The sequence below is a fragment of the Lygodium microphyllum genome, chromosome 10 (assembly GCF_053477565.2).
Source record: "Lygodium microphyllum isolate KBCC chromosome 10, Lygodium_microphyllum_v1.1.10, whole genome shotgun sequence".
In the NCBI taxonomy this organism is placed as follows: domain Eukaryota; kingdom Viridiplantae; phylum Streptophyta; class Polypodiopsida; order Schizaeales; family Lygodiaceae; genus Lygodium; species Lygodium microphyllum.
Window position 1 is genome coordinate 100,171,717 of NC_141144.1, and position 17,673 is coordinate 100,189,389.

At 42.8% G+C, this 17,673-nt stretch overlaps 2 protein-coding genes across 3 annotated transcripts in view; one reads left to right on the forward strand and one right to left on the reverse strand.

Moving 5' to 3' along the window:
• LOC148030347 (Lycopene beta/epsilon cyclase protein) overlaps positions 1-17,673 on the forward strand; it is a 217,051-nt gene that overhangs the window by 136,474 nt on the left and 62,904 nt on the right. Inside the window, exon 7 of one of the 2 annotated variants that reach the window (XM_087686658.1) lies at positions 4,146-4,229. The exons of the other annotated variant lie outside the window; for it this stretch is intronic. Within the exon in view, the coding sequence (XP_087542784.1) occupies positions 4,146-4,229 (84 nt within the window). The remainder of the gene's footprint in view (positions 1-4,145; positions 4,230-17,673) is intronic. 2 annotated transcript variants of the gene reach the window in all.
• Positions 11,407-13,334, reverse strand: LOC148030348 (uncharacterized). The gene has a single exon (XM_087686657.1). It carries the CDS (start codon positions 13,123-13,125, stop codon positions 11,440-11,442), a length of 1,686 nt encoding a protein of 561 aa, XP_087542783.1. The 5' UTR covers positions 13,126-13,334; the 3' UTR covers positions 11,407-11,439.

Here is a 17,673-nt window from a genome sequence, read left to right on the forward strand (position 1 = left end):
AACTATATTAGTCTCTTTCTTCTTAGCATAATTTACAACCAATCCTTAATGATACAATCTCTTACCTTACAATATATTCAAAATTTTGTATTTGTTTTCGGCTCATTCTTATGAGCCTTCTTTGTTTGGATAGTTTTTGCAAATTTTTGCTTATTATTAGTAAAACGGATAGCTTTTCCTTTACCTTGCTAACTAGCCATAAAAGCTTAATTTGTTACACATATAATGGAGTACTTACCAATATTGTTTTTGTTATAGCAAAACAAAACCTACTCCCCAAATAAAAAAGCATTGGGTTTGTCTTTTCTTGCCAAGCATTGATAAGGATTGATAAGGATTAGGAATACCATTGAGAACAATTTGTAGGAGCGAGTTGTTTGGCAATATCTCACCTATAACAATTAATTGCTCCTTAAGTTTTTTTATCTTTGCAAAAAACTATCAATAGAGTAACCTTCATCCATGTATTTACTGTCCAATTGCAATGCTTATGTACTATGGGATCATGGTACATTTAACAAATAATGCAATCAAGGCATAAACCTCCACATCTCTACTATCCTTCTAAAAGTACTCAGTGGATGGTGGTGCTCTAGCATTTATTGTAGTGGAACTAGAACCAACAACATCATCAATATACCTCTTTTTGCTACAATTCTATAGCCACAGCAAGACATATATTGATTTCCTGCACCAAATTCTACAGTTCTTTTGCAACCACTATATGAAATTCTACAGTTTTTTTCATTGAACTTTCTCTCAACACCTACTATATGAAATACATCGTTATTAGCCATGACCATTGATTGTACTTGATGCAAAAGTTTAACTATATAGAGAAAAATCATCTTTTGTTAAACGTACCCTGATCCCACATATTTACTCATTCAAGACCACTGAAGATGCTTGGGATACACTTCACATAGGTATCAAGGAAGAAATGAGACTTGTGTTGCTTATCCACATAATCAATTAGGGAGTGAACACATGGATGAATGTGACATTCTGGACAGTTAATTTACAAAGACTCAATGATCTTAAGGAGCAATTAATTGTTGCAGATTAGATTTTGCAAGATAATTCAATTATGCAAATTGTTCTCAATGAGCTTCTTGGTTCTTATCAAAGTTTTGCATCTACTCTTCTATTCATGATAAAAGCTAATCCCAATGCTTTGTCATTCGATTAGTTGGGTTTTGTTTTGTTGCAAAAATGCCAATATCGAAAAAACAGTTCATTATGTGTGTTAATGATCAAGCTTTTGTGGAGAGGTAAGCATAAATGTGAAAATATATTGTTCAAACAAAGAAGGTTGATAAGGATGAGAAGACAATTGAGAGTGAAAGGTTTTGGAGATATTTCCAAGGCAGGAGAAACTCTCCTTCTAATTGTTGCGATGCAGTTATAACCCTTTGCTACATGATTCTTGCAAGTCTATTGTGGATTCAAATGTGTGGTACTTTGACAGTGGTGTCACTAAGTACATTGCTTTGTAGAACAATTTGTTTTCTTCTCCTAAGTTTGCCCTAAGGTTAGTACTATCATATGCACCAATAACCCCTATTATCTTGTTAAAGAAGTTGGTAAAATTGTCTTTATTGCTCCTAATGGTAGTACTTTCACACTTTTAGATGCTTTGTATGTGCCAGAGATGAGAAAGAATTTTTCTGTGGAACTCTCTACTTACCCAAATTGGCTTGATTATCAGATTTGTGGATGACAGATTCAAGTTTGCTATGTTGTGGGTTGTAGAAGCTCAACAATTATACGAAATGTGTAGAAGATATGCTGTTTCAGATGTAAAACTTTGGCATCCATGTTTTGATCATCTAAATTTTGCTAGTTGGCTATGTTTGTAGAAATCCTAGATGGTGTCTGCATTGCCTACTCTTGAACCATTTGTAAAAAATATTTGTTAAGAGCTGCATATTGGGTAAAGTACAATGTACTTACTTTTCAAAAGATGGTGATTAACTTGGATCCTAGTAAGACATAAATAATTGAGGCATCTAAAAGCTTGCTAAGAAATCAACTATTGTCAAAAGATCCACTATCATCATTAGGTGCGAAACAAAATTTAGGCTTCAAGGGTGTAAATTCCAGCTTACTATCCTTAAACTAAAAGCATTATAAGATTTGTCTAACGTACTTCAATTGTGACATAATGATGCCCCTGTGAATGGTGGCAAATTGAATGCCCAAATTGTAGTGAGTAGGGATGTTATTTGACTAGCATTTGTCCTACTAACAAACATGTCATCAACGTGAAGAATCAAGAGCAACGAATATCGTAATGTTGGATTTATAGAGTTAGCTATGCAGGTCTATTATGAAAACCCATGTAGCAAGTGAGATTGAATTTTGGGCATAGCAAGCCCAAGAAGTTTTCTTTGCAAATTAAGCCATACACTGCTTTCTTCAACAAGCAGATCAAGAGCAATGAATATCGTAATGTTGGATATATAGAGTTGGCTATGCAGGTCTATTATGAAAACCCATGTAGCAAGTGAGAATGAATCTGGCCATAGCAAGCCCAGGGAGTTTTCTTTGCAAATGAAGCCATAAACTGCTTTCTTCAAGCAGATCTCCTCAAAATCAATGCCATGTTGCTAGGCATAGCTCTTAGCGATGAGACGAGCTTTGTACCTGTTCATAGAACTATCATATTATTTGTTAAAAAGTTTATAGCCCCACTTTGCACCAGTAGCCTTCTTGCCCAAAGGTAACCCACATAGCTTCCAAATTATCATTTTGATGGATGAAATCCAGTTTTAGCCTTCATAGCATCTAACAATTAATCATCTGCAGATGCGTTTTTGTTACACGGGTTCTTCCTCTCACGTTGTAGCCACCAATGCACATGCCAAAAGGTGTCATTGTTCTAGAGCAGCTTCAGCTTGTGTGAGGGCAGCCAACACAAGGGGTTGCTTGCTGTCCTTTAAGGTCCCTTGCAGCCACCTAGGGACCTGCTTTGGTTGCTGAATCTCAGCCCAAGCATGCTTCATAGCATCATGTGAACTAGATTGATTTTCTTAGACTAAGCCTGAGGAGGCAGGTGGCACTGCTAGGTGATGCTTCAGCAGGTTAGGGCAGTGACCTCCTGGTGGAGCTCTGCTGCACAGGCTGGTGCTGCTGGCAGGTCTGCGCAGCACTGGGAGAACTGTAAGTCACAGCATAGGGGCTGCAAGGCAGTGACAGCAGGTACAGGGCAGTGCCTTATTGGCTGAGACAGCGCAATGCAGCTGACCAGGGCAGTGACCTGCAGATTTGAAACCAAGGGCAGACATGAAATAGGTAAAGATGGCACTCTTGGAGGACCAGGCAGAGCACTGGTGAGTGGTGGTAGAACTGCAGGAGGATGGCACAAGGATCTGAGGTGGCACTGCTGCTCCTGGTGGTAGTGCTTGAGATTGCTGGACAGGATCTGGAGGGTGTTCATCAAGAGCTGGAAAGACAGCAGCTGAACAAGGTGGTGCTGGCGGCACTGGAAGCTGGGGATATGGGTAGTGTGTACAGAAGCTGTTGAGGGCAGTGACCTGCAGGCTAAGGCAGCTGGGTGACTGGGTGGTGGAGCAGCAGCTCCAGGGGTTGGTTGAGGCAGCAATGGCGATGGTGGTCCTAACCTGCTGTGGTGCCGGACAGGGAGACAGCAGACACGATAGGAGGCAGCTGCCAGGACAGGGGGTGGCAGGCAGGAAGGGGAGCAATGCAATCCGTTTTTGCAGAGGTCAAACGGTCTTACAACATGGACCACCTGTGACCTCGTTACTCGCATCTTCCCCCCTCGGGAGCAATGCAATGTGTTTTAGCAGAGGTGAAAAAGTCTATCAATACCTGCTCATTACTCCCATCCTCCCTCCTCAATTGATGATATGAGATGAAAATCCAGTCAAGTGGCCAGGCTGGGCAACAAGATTTTGTGTGCTTTCCTTTATAATTGGGACAAAAGACTTATAGCTGTGGATCTCTTTACTTCTACATCTTGTAGATTTTTGTCCACAACAAAAAGAACAAGCATGAGTCCTGCTAGAGTTTCTGTGTATCTATCAGATGTAGTTAGTGTATTGAAACAGAGATTTACCAACGCTCTTCACACGGTGATTGCATCATCTTTCTTGTTTGTTTGATGGCTTGGTTCCTCACAGGTAATAACACTGGATAATGAGAAGGACCTACATTCACGCTTGATCATTGACTCCATGGGAAATTTCTCACCAATTGTTCAACAGGTAAGACATTTTATACTCGGAAAGCTGCATTGAAGGACCACTGCAAGAGTATCTATACTGTTAGCCTTGTACTGCTATAGCTCATTAGAAAATAAGCATGCTTCTTGGTATTTGTGTTATAGTTTATGTTTTGGTCTTAAAGTCACGTTTGAGACCTTGAAGGCTAGGATAATTCCTTCAGACAAAACAGGCTCTGTGATATAGCAGAATAAGCCAGCAGATTCAGCCATGATATTGGAGCAGTGGGAAGTGTTGTGACTGCAATTTTTTTAGCTGGTCTCAAGTCCTTCAGGACACCCAGCTGTGCACATGAGGAAGATGAGTGTGCTGTCATATGTAGTGAAAAAAGTATCCAGAAGAAGAGTGGCAAGTACAGAAGCTGTGCACATGAGCAACCACCATAGGCATGGGGGGTGGACATAGAGTGGATATACTCTGAACAATTTGTTTGAACTTGTAGGTAAGCAAAGGGTTCAGGTAAAAACTGATGATTTGTGACTACACAACATTGGGCTCTTGGAGTAAGGCTGGCTATAGATATCTGTAGCAATAAAAATGTAACATGGATGTCTGGATTGATCAAGGTGGGAGGGTAAGACTGTGAGAGCAGGCAGCAGTTATGCCCTGATAGATAATGGCAGGTCTCACATGTGATGAGGAGGTATCTGCAAGAGTCACCACAAAGATACACCACTCGCAGTAGTGGCCAGTGGGAGCCAGCCAAGTACGAATGACAAAGCTGTGATATGCTACCAATCAGAAAAACATTAAAGCATTGTGGGGATGAGCACTATTCCATAGGCGATGCGGGTAGTCTGTCAAAAATGTGATTGATATGCTGTGGCTAGAAGCCTGTCAAGAATGTGATCAATATGCTATTCCATAGGTGATGCTAGAAGTCTGTCAAAAATGTGATTGATACACAGTGGCTAATCCAATCATGAACTGCAGCAGGGGGATGAAAAGATGGAACTGAGTCCACCTACCAACCAGGTGTGTGGCATATGGGAAGAAATTAATTTTTGTGGTTTGATTTAGGGTATGAGGCCCTTGCCCATACCACTTTCTGGGACCCCAAATGCAATCCACATCAGAGCATGTGCCCACCTATAGGTACTCCATGTTACTGCATTAGTTTGCGCCTTTCAATCAACCAGAAATTTCAGTCATAAAAGCATATCAAGTTTTTTTTTAAATTCCAGAGAAAGGTAAAAATTCTGTTCACACACCTCAGAACAAAATGTCCCAAGACAAAAAACCAAGTACAAAGCAGCCCCATAAGGGACTTCCATGTCAAAATTTTAACAATGGGGAGTCTATTTCAAAGCTTGAGTGAATAGCCAGTTGGGAGGTTTATAATACTAGACCATGTGGGTCTGGAAGAGGAAAAAGATGCTAGAATCCCATGTCGTGAGAAAAGCATCTCTCCTCTTCGTCATAGTCTCCAAACTGCCCTGTATTATCTCCCATCTCCCACGAAGAGTATGCACAATCTCTATCCAATTCAAAGCTTGAGTGAATAGCCAGTCAGGAGGTCTATAATGCTAGACCATGTGGGTCTAGAAGAGGGAAAAGATGCCAGAATCCCATGTCGTGAGAAAAGCATCTCTCCTCTTCCTCATAGTCTTTGAACTGCTTGTATTATCTCTTATCTCCCATGAAGAGTACGCACAATTTCTTTCCAAATCCTAGAGAGAGTGACAATGCCCGGCTACATCTGGCTATCTATATGTACCAAGCAATATTGCTAGCTATGAGCTCCCATATGTGACAATGCCCTTGAGTTTATACTATCTAAGAGAAATCTGGCATGAAAGTCGCGCTCACAAGCTGCTCTGAGATGAGATAAGCCTAATACCCTTGTACATCCTCATACCCACAAGCTGAGCCTCTATCAATGACCAATGCAAGTGTCCCCACATAGCAATTATAGAATCTGTAGTGCCATGAAACACCATCCTAAGGGCTCTCCTCCAGACCTCCTGACCCCATGGACAATCCCATATGCAACGCCTCTGAATCTCCTCATGCTCACCACATAAATTTGTTTTACTATGATCTAAGAAATTTATTTAAACTCGTATCAAATCGTGTCTTGAATTAGCATGTTTGTATATACTTCCAAGTAGTCAATTATCTACACACTATTAAGGCTAAACAATGATCAAACTAACAAAAAAAGAAAAAAAATGTAAATTGCAAGGTACAAATACCTTCTACAGTATTTCATGCTAAGACCTCTATAGAATTTTTTTTTTATGAAGACATCTTTATGAAAGTAACAAGAATTGCAGGCTCTTTATGTGGTCAATTAAGGACATCAATTTTTAGTTTTGTAATGGCTTAGTTGTGTAGAAGGAGATAGTCACATAGGTTTGCATTGCAGACCTCCCGATTTGCTATTCACTCAACTCTTCTATTTTGCCGCTTTCTTTATATGTTATGTATCATTGAAGTCTTACTTTGTAATGCATCAAGGAGTTTTACTTGGGAGTCAAACTAGGGTTTTCTCAAGCTAATTCACTTGATAGGTAAAGCACAAAAAAGGTGATCTTTGGTAAGTATATCATGTACCATGATTGCATGTTTTCAGAAAGACTCTACATTATGAGCTTCATTTTTATGTAAGCCTTAAAATTATGCTACCTATCACCTTGAACATAAAAGAAACGCTCACTTTGCTTAGCTGCTACAGTTTAGGTTTTTTTTCCTACATTCTCTTTGTAATTCACCATCGAAAAGGTGTCGAATAATCATAGTTGTCAGGTATGAAACGTACGATATGGTATAGTACGATAAAATATGGTACTAAATGGTACCTTAGGATTTTATACGGTACGGTACGATATTAGTACGACAAAAAAATAACTTGATTATTTTGGACAAAAGATAATAGAAAAGATATTTCAAGTCTAAATAGCAATGGTATTAGAGTATATAAGATGAGTACTTGAGGGTAACATGCCAAGGCCCAAAACCTAATGCGGAATGTGCAACATGCGCTACTGCTACCTACAACTTATAACTACATAGATGGAAGTGGATACATCATACATGCATGATCATACAAATAAAAGAAGTGTGGGCTTGAGAGAGAAAAGGTTGAGAGAAATTTTTTAAATCTTAAATAACCTAATCTCATGGGAGAATCATATTAATATAAGGAGCATTTAGCTCGTCCCAAAGTGCAGTTCGAATGGGAAAGATATATCCATTAAGTTGGTACCTTATGGCACTAATACATAAGGTACGGTACCTAAAGTATGGTATAGTATCAAACCTTTCGTACATGGTATAACTGCAACTTGGGGGAGAAATAAGAAAGAAAGAAGAAAAAAAAAAGAAAGGAGAAAGAAAAAAAGAAAGTTGTAGACTTAAAGTAGAGTGGCCAGAAACTGCCCATTTTTTTGTACTAAATCATACAGATACGTACCGTATGGATCTGTCCATACTACGTACGGAGACAATCCTGCGAATAATAAAAAGTTAAGGTATCTGAAGGCATTGTGTGAGCAATCACACCAGATTGATAAACCAAGGTTAACTATCATTGAACGAAATGATAATGGACCTTCATATGCTGCATGTGGGCATGAAAGGTTTGGTGCTTGGCAATAGCTAAGCAATGTACTGTGTGCACTAAACGAAGATGTGCCACTGTCGTTGTAGAAAACTAACATTTGCAAGCAATCTTCTCAACCACACCACCTCTTGGGCACCTTGACAAGGAGCCCTATATGTTGCCTCCATTCAAGAAAGAGCAATGCTGGGTGTAAAGAAATGCCCCAACGCAAAAACTCAAATACAATTGTACAACAAAGCACAAACTGACAATAGAGACACAGTTAGGGTTAGAGTAACTCAGAGACGATGAACACAGAGAACAATGAATTGAATGAATCTAAATAGAATACAATGCTCATGTATAAACACACTATGCAATGAACGAATACTAACCGCCAAACTCCCGTATCTTAAGGAGTGTGGCAGAGAGTATGAGCTGGAGAGTCTATCGTACTCTTGGTGAATCGCGAAGTGCAACAAGGAAGACTCTAAAGGTGTATAGCAGCAGTGGATGCCGGATGAGATGGATAGTAGACAGGAAGAAATCTGCAAATGCAAGCTTGATTGATGACGGGCAGACAGGAGTAAACAATAGTACTAAACAATAAGAGAGTGAGAATTAGTGGATGGACAGGTGTGTACCAGTGTGGTACACACAAAGAATAAATGTGGGAGAGTGGGGAGGGTCTCGTAGAGGCCAGATTGGGCAGTTTCTAACACTAGATCCCCCAGCATGTGCCCTAGACACACAATCCTGTTGGATCCTGGGCTCGATCTATAGGAGGGAGGAGGTGACGAGACAGAGCACATTTGGATCAGGGATGCTTCCTCCTAGCCCCCTTTACAGAGAAGGAACTCGAGGAGGCTTTCCATACACAAGACGGGCAGAAATGCGCGGGAGAGGATTGCCTAAAAGGCAGTGGCAAAGATGATAGGTAGGCGACTACGCCTCGTGCTTCCAGACATCATCCATGACACACAGACATGCTTTGTCCAGGATAGGAGAATTTTGGACTTATGACACGGTGGATCGGGACTTCCTTGAGGGCACCATGGTGAGGTGGGTTTCCCCGAGGCGTGGATTTGCACGGTCTCCGCACTTTACAAATTGGCCACTGGCAGGGTTCTCATAGGTGGTAGGCATGGGGAGGAGTTCCGGCTGGAGAGATCGGTTTGGCAAGGTTGCCTTCTTGCCCCGTACCTAGTCTTAATCTTTGCAGAGGCAATGTCCCACTTCCTCAGGTCACATGTGAGTAGATTAGACGGCCTCCCACTTCCAGTGAGACAGAAGACGGAGTTGTTAGACTCAGAGTATGCAGATGACACAACACTTTACATAGAGGACAATGAGCTGATGTTGGAGAGAGTGGGGATAGCTCTAGAGGTGTCTATTTTGCAGTGGGAACGAAAATCAACTGGTGAAAGTCAGTTGGTTTCCTCACAGACGTGGACTCTAGCACAGAGTGGGGTGTCCCTATGGCATTTAGATGGATGAGTAGAGGGCAGACCATCCAGTACCTAGGGTTCCAGGTGGGACTCGACATCACTCCCGCCCAATAGTTTCTTCTTGTCCTCGATTCTATTCGGAGGCAGCTGACGTATTGGAGCACGGCTTGCCTCTCACTAGCTAGCCAAGCCCTCGTGGTTAATCAGGTCCTCCTAGCGACGACCTAGTATATCGGCTTGTGTTGGTGCTTCTCCTCAGCATGCGTAGTGTAGCTTCGCCGCCTAGTACGGAACTTCCTTTGGTAGGATCAGACGGCTCCAGGGATTTTGGGACCAAGGTGGCATGGGCGACTATCATACGACATTCGTCAGAGGGAGGACTTCGGATCATAGACCCGGAGTCTCAGACTATGACCCTCTTGGGCAGGCTAGTTGGCCACGGCCTCACACCGAGAGGGCAGACCTAGAAGGTCCTATTGCAGGACGGTCTTTAGGATTGTAGACCAAGGCTTTTTGGGGAGTGGAGGCCATCCCTGAGATGGATCTTCACGACAACACAGATCACCCCCCCAAATCACCTTTGCTACGCAGCTTGCTCCGCGTGTAGCAAGGCCTTCGTAAGGCCCTAATCCAGAGCCCCCCAAACTGCAAGGAGGTGATAGACCGTCAGCCGGTGGCTTGGAACCCCTAGGTCAGGGAACGGGAAGGGGCACGGATTGGCGATCGCCCCCACATCCAGTGGGCTAGTTGGAAGGCTGGCCCGCCGGCTCGTACCATCAGAACATGGCGGGAGGTGTACAGGATGGTGGACGAGGAGATGTTGCAATGAGTATTAAGCTGCCAAAGAGGGGTGGAGTTGAGGAGAAGGGAGACAGACGTAGCAATACCATAGGAGTGGCTTGCCCCCTCGATATGAGAGCCAATAGAGCCCGGAAAGGTATGGGCCGCCAAGTTTTCACCAGTAGGCATCCCCCTACAGGTGGCAGGTAGAGTGGGTGGCGCTCCTCTTGGGACCTTCTTCATTGTATAGGAGGGGGGTGGTCTAGCTCTTGATAGAGGACAACAAGATGAGGGGATGGCTAGCCTTTCATGGAAGAGGATCACGGTGATTGGCCTTCAGGGGACGGCATAGCGGTTGGACCCTTTTGTCTTTTGGCAAGAGCTCAGAGAGTGGCACCATTGGATCTGGGAGAGTAGGCCACTTGACGAGCAGGAGTGGGATCCAAGAGAGTGGCTATGGCAGGCCACTGCGGTCGCCAAGAAGCCACTGTGGTTCCTGGGCTACATAGCCAGGATTGGTAGACACATACTAATGCAGCAGGATATGGATTGGGCTCCTTCACATAGTAGGCCCTGGGCGGAGCACAACATCACGAAGCCTTTCCCACGGAGCTTCTAGCACCGGCTAATGGATAGTTGGAGGCCGAGGAGGGTATGCTATTTCTTATGGCTTGTGGCACATGGAGCATAGAAACATGAAACGGGGAACGGGAACGGGGAACGGGAACGGGGACGGAGATGGGAACGCCAAACCTAGGGAACGGGGACGTGGGAACGGGAACGGCATTTAAAAAATCAAAATTCATGAAAAAAAATTAATATTTCACTGATAATCCATGTGGACTCTGGGAGTCTGGAGTGTTAAAACTTAAAACCAAGGTATATAATCCACAAGGACAAATCATTTTAAGTTTTAAGTTTTAACTTTAAGATATCATGCATTATTCTAAAACTACTCATTAGAAATTGAATTGCAACTTACAAGGCTCAAGAGGTAAGCTATTCAATTATAAATAATAAAATCCATAATACATATGCCAAAAATCATAAATGATAAAACAATGAACAATGAACTAAACTTAAAAGTCTTAGCTAAAAGAACATGCCTATGGTACCATTGCCAAAAAACTTAAAAGATTACAAATATGAAATTGAAGTCTAATCTTTGAAAGAACATGCTCATTGCCCCAAAAAAGACTGCAAATATAAAGTCTAATCTCTAGACTAAAGCAAAATGCGGCATGCCGCATGCCAAAATAGCCCAAAGGGCAACTGCAAGACTGCAAGACTCAAGTACAAGTATAATATCGACATGGCACAACTGTCAACAATCCAAGTGTCACAGTGTCATCAATGATCATAATATCATATATAATGTAAATGTGTCATGTATCATGAGACTCGTGATAAGTAAGCTAAATCAAAGATCATGATGGGGCTCTGAGGCTGCTCTAGCCACTCCTGAAGTGCCAGCCTCATCATCATGTGTACCATGAATTGCTGCATCTCCCTCAACATCAGCATGTGTCTCCTCTTCTTGCTGCATCTCCCACTCTGTGAATGGATCAGGCTTTGTTGTCATACTGTTACATAACATCCTCAAATTAGCACTAACGAATACTAGATCGTTTGCCCTCTCCACACCAAGACGGTTCCTCTTCTTTGAAGCAATGTGAGCGTAGGTACTCCACAATTGCTCCAAACAAGAGGAGCTAACTGACTGACTCAAAATACGGATGGCTAGTTGCTGCAACTCAGGACCATCCGAACCATAGTCCTCCCACCACAAAGCTGCTCCAATCTTACAGCGATCCTCCTGTGCATCCCCACAACCAAAAGAACCCCGAAAGGTCCTATAACATGAAAGCTGATCTCTGATCTTTCGTCTAGTGCCATGATCAGGCACTAGACGAGACAATATAAGTCTCCATGCATCCATAACCTCACTGTCATTCTCTTGACCCTTGCCTTGGAACTCAGGATCCACAACAAATGCAGCTGCATGCATGGGTGAGCTATAGGAGTTCCACCTCGTCACAACTAAATGGTGTATTTCCTCATACGCCTCATCATTTGGTGCCAACTCCTGCAACTTTTCATTCAACCTGTCCATAGCCTCATATACCTTGCCAATGCAAGGTTGCATAGCATCCATAACCCTCAATAAATGTACAATGGGTGATACCATAGCATCTATCAGCTTTACATCATCCCAAAAAGTGGAGTTATTTGCTTTCTCCAAGCATAAGATACCTGTAGGAGTATCTGCCAATGTTGATGAGGTAAACTCATCACTAAGAAATAACTGCCTCAAGGCACCACTGCATTCTCTTAACCTGCCTAGCATCAAGAAGTTAAAGGCAAATCTGGTATCAGAGTATTTTAAAAGTGTCTTCTTCGACCGCAAAGAAAAGTGATGGCGAAGAAATTGGTGGTTCAAAACAAAGCTAACCATTTGAGCTCCTTGCTCTATGACAGGTGCAATCCATGACAGGTTACCAATATCCTTTAGTAGGTTGTTCAAGCAATGAGCCATACAATATGAAACTGTGATATGTGGATAATATCCCTGAATAATAGCACCTGCTGCCCTATTTGCAGGCTCTCCATCTGCAACAAATCCCACAACATGCTCTGGGCCAATAAGCTCAACACCTGTAACCCACTCTGCTGCAAGTACATCTGCTGACTTTCCTGTCCCCGATGCATCATGTGAGGATATAAAATACATTTCCCCACGAGAATAAGCAACCATACCATGAATGGATCGCTTGCGTGTATCACTCCAACCATCAGCAATCAAGGAAACTCCATTTTTAGCCCACATGCTCTTTCTAGTCACTGCTGCTTGCTCAACAAGGCGCTTTTCCTTGTCGAGCAAAGTGGTGCGTAAGGTCTCTGATGATGGAGGTACATACGAAGGGCCATACTCACCAATCTTCTTGCACATCAATTTAAAATACTCTGACCTGGCTGCACGAAACTGAATGTGGTCATGATAAAAAAAGCGTGCCACTGATGTATCCACCTCTTCCTTCTTCTTGGGATCCCAACTAGCATCAAGTGTGCTTTGTCTACGTGCAACATGTGGCGTTGTTGATGCCATGGCCGATGCAATGCCTGTAGTAGGTGTGGAGGTAGCACTTCCTGATACTGACCCTGCTCTAGATGCATCTGATGGGGATGGTGTCACAAAAGTTGCAGGGTCAACTGCAACACGTCGTGGTCTAGATGCAAGATAAGCTTGTTGACCTGCTACACGGTCACGAAGCTCCCTTTGCTTCTCCAAGGTCACATTTGGACAAAACTGCACCTCTGAATTTGGCTCATGAAGGAGATGAGCTCGGACCTGATTATGCATAAATATTAAAATTTAAAATGGAACAAGTGGCAATTGGTAGTCCATATTCTAATATTTAAGTAACTTTGAAAAATTAAAATCAATAAAAATTTGAAATACAAATGCTCGGCTCAATGGATTACCTTGTTTGCTCCACTAGTTCGCTTGTATGGGCAAAGCTTGCAAGTCCATGGTCGAGATCCTCCACCACTCAAAGGGCGGTCAGCATTTACTTCTTCCCACCATGACCAATCATCAGACCTTCTTCCTCGACCACCAACCCGACGAGCGGGGCGGGAAGATGAAGCCATTTATGATTTCAGGCTGAAAATTGAAGGCCTTAGGTTAAAGAGTCGAGAGAAGGAAAATTTGAAGGCTGAAAATGGATTATTGAAGGCTCGAGATAAGGGAGAAGGCTCAAGAGTCAAGACTCACTCAAGAGTCGAGAGAGAAGGGAAAGGGAGAGAAGGGAGAAGAAGAAGAAGGTTCATGGAAGAAGGAAGAAGAGAAGGGAGAAGTGAAGAGAAGTTAGAAGGAAGAAGAGAAGGTAGAAGGAAGAAGAGAAGGAAGAGAAGAAAGAATAAGAAGAGAAAGAAAAAGAAGGAAGAGAAGGAAGAGGTTGGAGGTGGGAGGAGAAAGAAGAGAAAGAAGAAGAAGGAAGAGAGGGAAGAGAAGGAAGAAGGTGGCTGGGCCTAGGGCAGGAGAACTGGGCCAGGCTGAGGCGGGAGCAGGCTGCAGGAGAAATGGGCCAGGCGGGTGCAGGCAGGAGCAGGCGGGACGCAGGCGGGAGCAGACGGAATGCAGGCGGGAGCAGACGGAACAGCGCGGGCGCGGGCAAAAACTAGGCGCAGGCACTTGCCACGTGGCGTTCCCTGTCGCGTTTCAGACAGGGAACGCAGCAGGGAACGCGTTCCCTGCTGCGTTCCCTGTCTGAAACGTGACAGGGAACGTTCCGTTTTTGGGAAACGCGGTCCGAGCCGGAAACATGCCGGGGACGGCGATTCTGCGTGTCGGGGGGCCGTTCCGGCCGTTTCCTGTCACTATGACATGGAGGCTTGGTGATGGAAAGCTGGCTTGCATAGATGCAGAAGAAGGGAGGTTGTAAGCGATGCAAAGAGCAGCCTCTCGAAACCACAAAGCACTGCCTTTGGTCGTGTGAGGCGGTGCACCTCGTGTGGAGAGGAGCATACCGCATCCTTCGTCGAATAGCACCTAGCCTTGGATGTATCTCATGGGGAGCTTTCTGCTCGAAGGCAGTTAGCGCCCAGCCAGGGCCGTCATCTTCTGTATGAGACCGGAATGTAGGACACGATACTCATTATCGAGGCATGGTCATGCGCAGTGGTCTGTTTAGAGGCTCTACCCATCCACTAGGTGCTCGAGCCCACAACAGACCGCTCTGAGGCATGGAAGATCATAGGGAGTCTTACTAGTTGGCATATATGGAAGGCGCGGTGTCAGGAGGTTTTCAATAGAGAGAGACTTTTAGTACAGGCGACCTTAGCAGAGCTCTGGACCTCCATTATTCACTCCGTCCGTGGCCGATGGGATCAGGTGCAAGGCGAGTCCAAGGCTCGTCAGGAGCTTGATGTCATTTCATACACACGTGGGGCAACGAGGACTTGTTTTTCGTGATGCAAGCAGGCAGCCCCAGATGGCAATACACCCCCTCCTCCATGGCTTCTTACCCCCATCCCCCGCAGACCGCCGTGAGGCTTGTATACATGATGCATTTGTGACTTTCATCAGCTCCAGCTAGTCTGTTGAGCATGAACACTCTGTTGTAATTAGTTTTTTTTAGTAATATAATCAACCACATTTTATGTGCAAAAAGAAAAAACAAGAGTCTCTACTTGTTGTTATAATTCAGCAACCTTTATATTGGCTGAAAGCATTCAATCATTTATTGCAGTTGTGTATTGTTGAAGATGGCTAGCAGTGCATCTACATCTTACACAAAGAATCTCTTTGAGATTCGTATATTCAATGGCAATGGTTTTGATATTTGGAAAGACCGTATACAGGGAATACTTTTTCTAAAGGATTGTGATGATGCTTTAGCAAAACATAAGGCTATTCCTTTGTTAGATGAGGATTGGGCTAAAATGAATAAAAGGACATTACTTACATTAAAATGGCCATCACAGATGATAAAGGGGCTTGATATTGCCTATGTAGTTTGGGAGAAACTCAAGGCTACTTATGAGAATACAACTCCTGTCAATCAAGTAATGCGGAAGTTGGTCAACTTGAAGCTTGATGAGTCTAAGTCTCGCTCAGAGCATTTGAATGCTTTCACTGGTATTTTGAGTCAACTTAAAAGACGCAAGTTTGCCGTCTTTTGATCCTAAATTCAAGGCTATCTTTTTGCTTGTGACCTTGCCCGATTCATGGGAAACATTGGTTGTCTCATTGAGCAATAACCCCAACTTGACATTTGATGGTGTTCGTGGTTTTATTCTCAATAAAGAGATTAAATGCAAGGCAAGTGGGAAAAACAGTGGATTAGTCTACAATGTAAGAGGAATTGAAAAAAGATCTAATGCTGCAAATAAAAACAAAATTTGTAGCAAAAGCAAGGAAAAATCGCAAGATGTAACTTGTTATCAATGTGGTCGCAAAGGGTATAAAAAGCCCAATTGCAAGTACTTTAAAAGAGAACAAAAACGCAAGAAACAGGCTAATGCAAAAGGCAAAAATAATGACAAGGGTGGCAACTCTACCCCTAAAGAGATAGAAAAAGCAAATGTGGTACCTAGTGTTGTTATTGAGGAAATAGAAGATGATAAAGATGCTGATTTGCTGGTTGCCTTTTCACATCCGCTACCATGAGAGTGAAGGACATGTATATCACTAAAACAGATGTGATAGATGCTTTGTTGGTTAAAAAGGGACTCTATATTATCTCTACTACAAGGCACTTCCTGAAAAGTTTATTGCAGTGTTGAAGTGCAATCACACATGGAGTTATGGCACAAGCGTCTTGGACACATAAGCCAAAAGGGTTTGCAGGCAATTTCTTCACTTGAAACAGTTGATGTGAAAAACATATAAAGAGTCCATACTCTCATGGAGCCTCTAGGAAGGCGTGTATCTTAGATATAGTCCATTCTGATGTATGCACCATGCCAAGAAAAACTCATAGTGGTTTCCATTATTTTGTGTCTTTTATTGATGACCATTCTAGAAAGCTATGGCTTTACTTGCTTAAGCACAAAAATGAAGCATTGGACACTTTTAAAAAGTTTTATGCATTGGTTAGTACTCAAAAGGGTTTAAAATTAAAATGCATAAGAACAGATAATAGGGGAGAGTATGTCTCTAAAGAATTCAATAAGTTCAATAATGGGATTAAACGAGAGCTTACAACTTCTTACAATCCATCATCTAATGGTGTGACTGAGCGAATGAATCGCACGTTATGTGAGAAGATTCGGTGCATGCTATCCACAGCTAATCTCGTGCAATCGTTTTGGGGAGAGACAATTAAAACCGCGATGCATATTTGCAACCCATCTCCATATCGTGCACTTGAAAGTGGCATCCCTCAGAAGGTTTGATCTGGCAAACCTGCTTTATATGGCCACTTAAGAGTCTTTGGCTGCAATTGCCATGTACATGTACCTGTTGATAGCAAAACCAAACTTGACATGAAATCTCATAAAGGCATCTTCATGGGTTATGGAGATGAAGGTGAAATGGGCGATAGAGTTTGAATTCCAAGCATGAAAAAGGTGCTACGCAGTCGGGATGTGGTATTTAATGAATCAAAGCTGCTAAAGAATGTCACATCTAAAGACTCAAACAAAAAGAAGGATAAATTTCAGCATGATCAGTTACTTGAGCAGCCATCAACCATTGATGCAGCTCCTTTTGATGCTGATTATGACAATCACTCTATCATTATTGAGCTAGATGAAAATGGGTAGTAAGGGGATGCTGAACATCAGCTTGAGTACCAAAATCAGCATGTTGAAAATGAATCACAAAGTAAGGGGATGCTGAACATCAGCTTGAGTACCAAAATCAGCATGTTGAAAATCAATCACAACAATCTGAACATACAGCTCAGCAGCCAAACAATGAGGCCATTGACATTTCCTTGGATGCGGATCCATTACCTTATAAGTAAGAAAGTCTACATGTGTCAGGAGACCTATACAAAGATTTGATCCTCCTTTGGACCGCATTTTGCTCACAAATGAAGGTGAGGCTCTTACATATAAAGAGGCCTTATCCTGTGAATTAAAGACAAAGTGGGAGCTAGCTATGTACGAAGAAATGAAGTCATTGTATCAAAATGATACTTGGGAT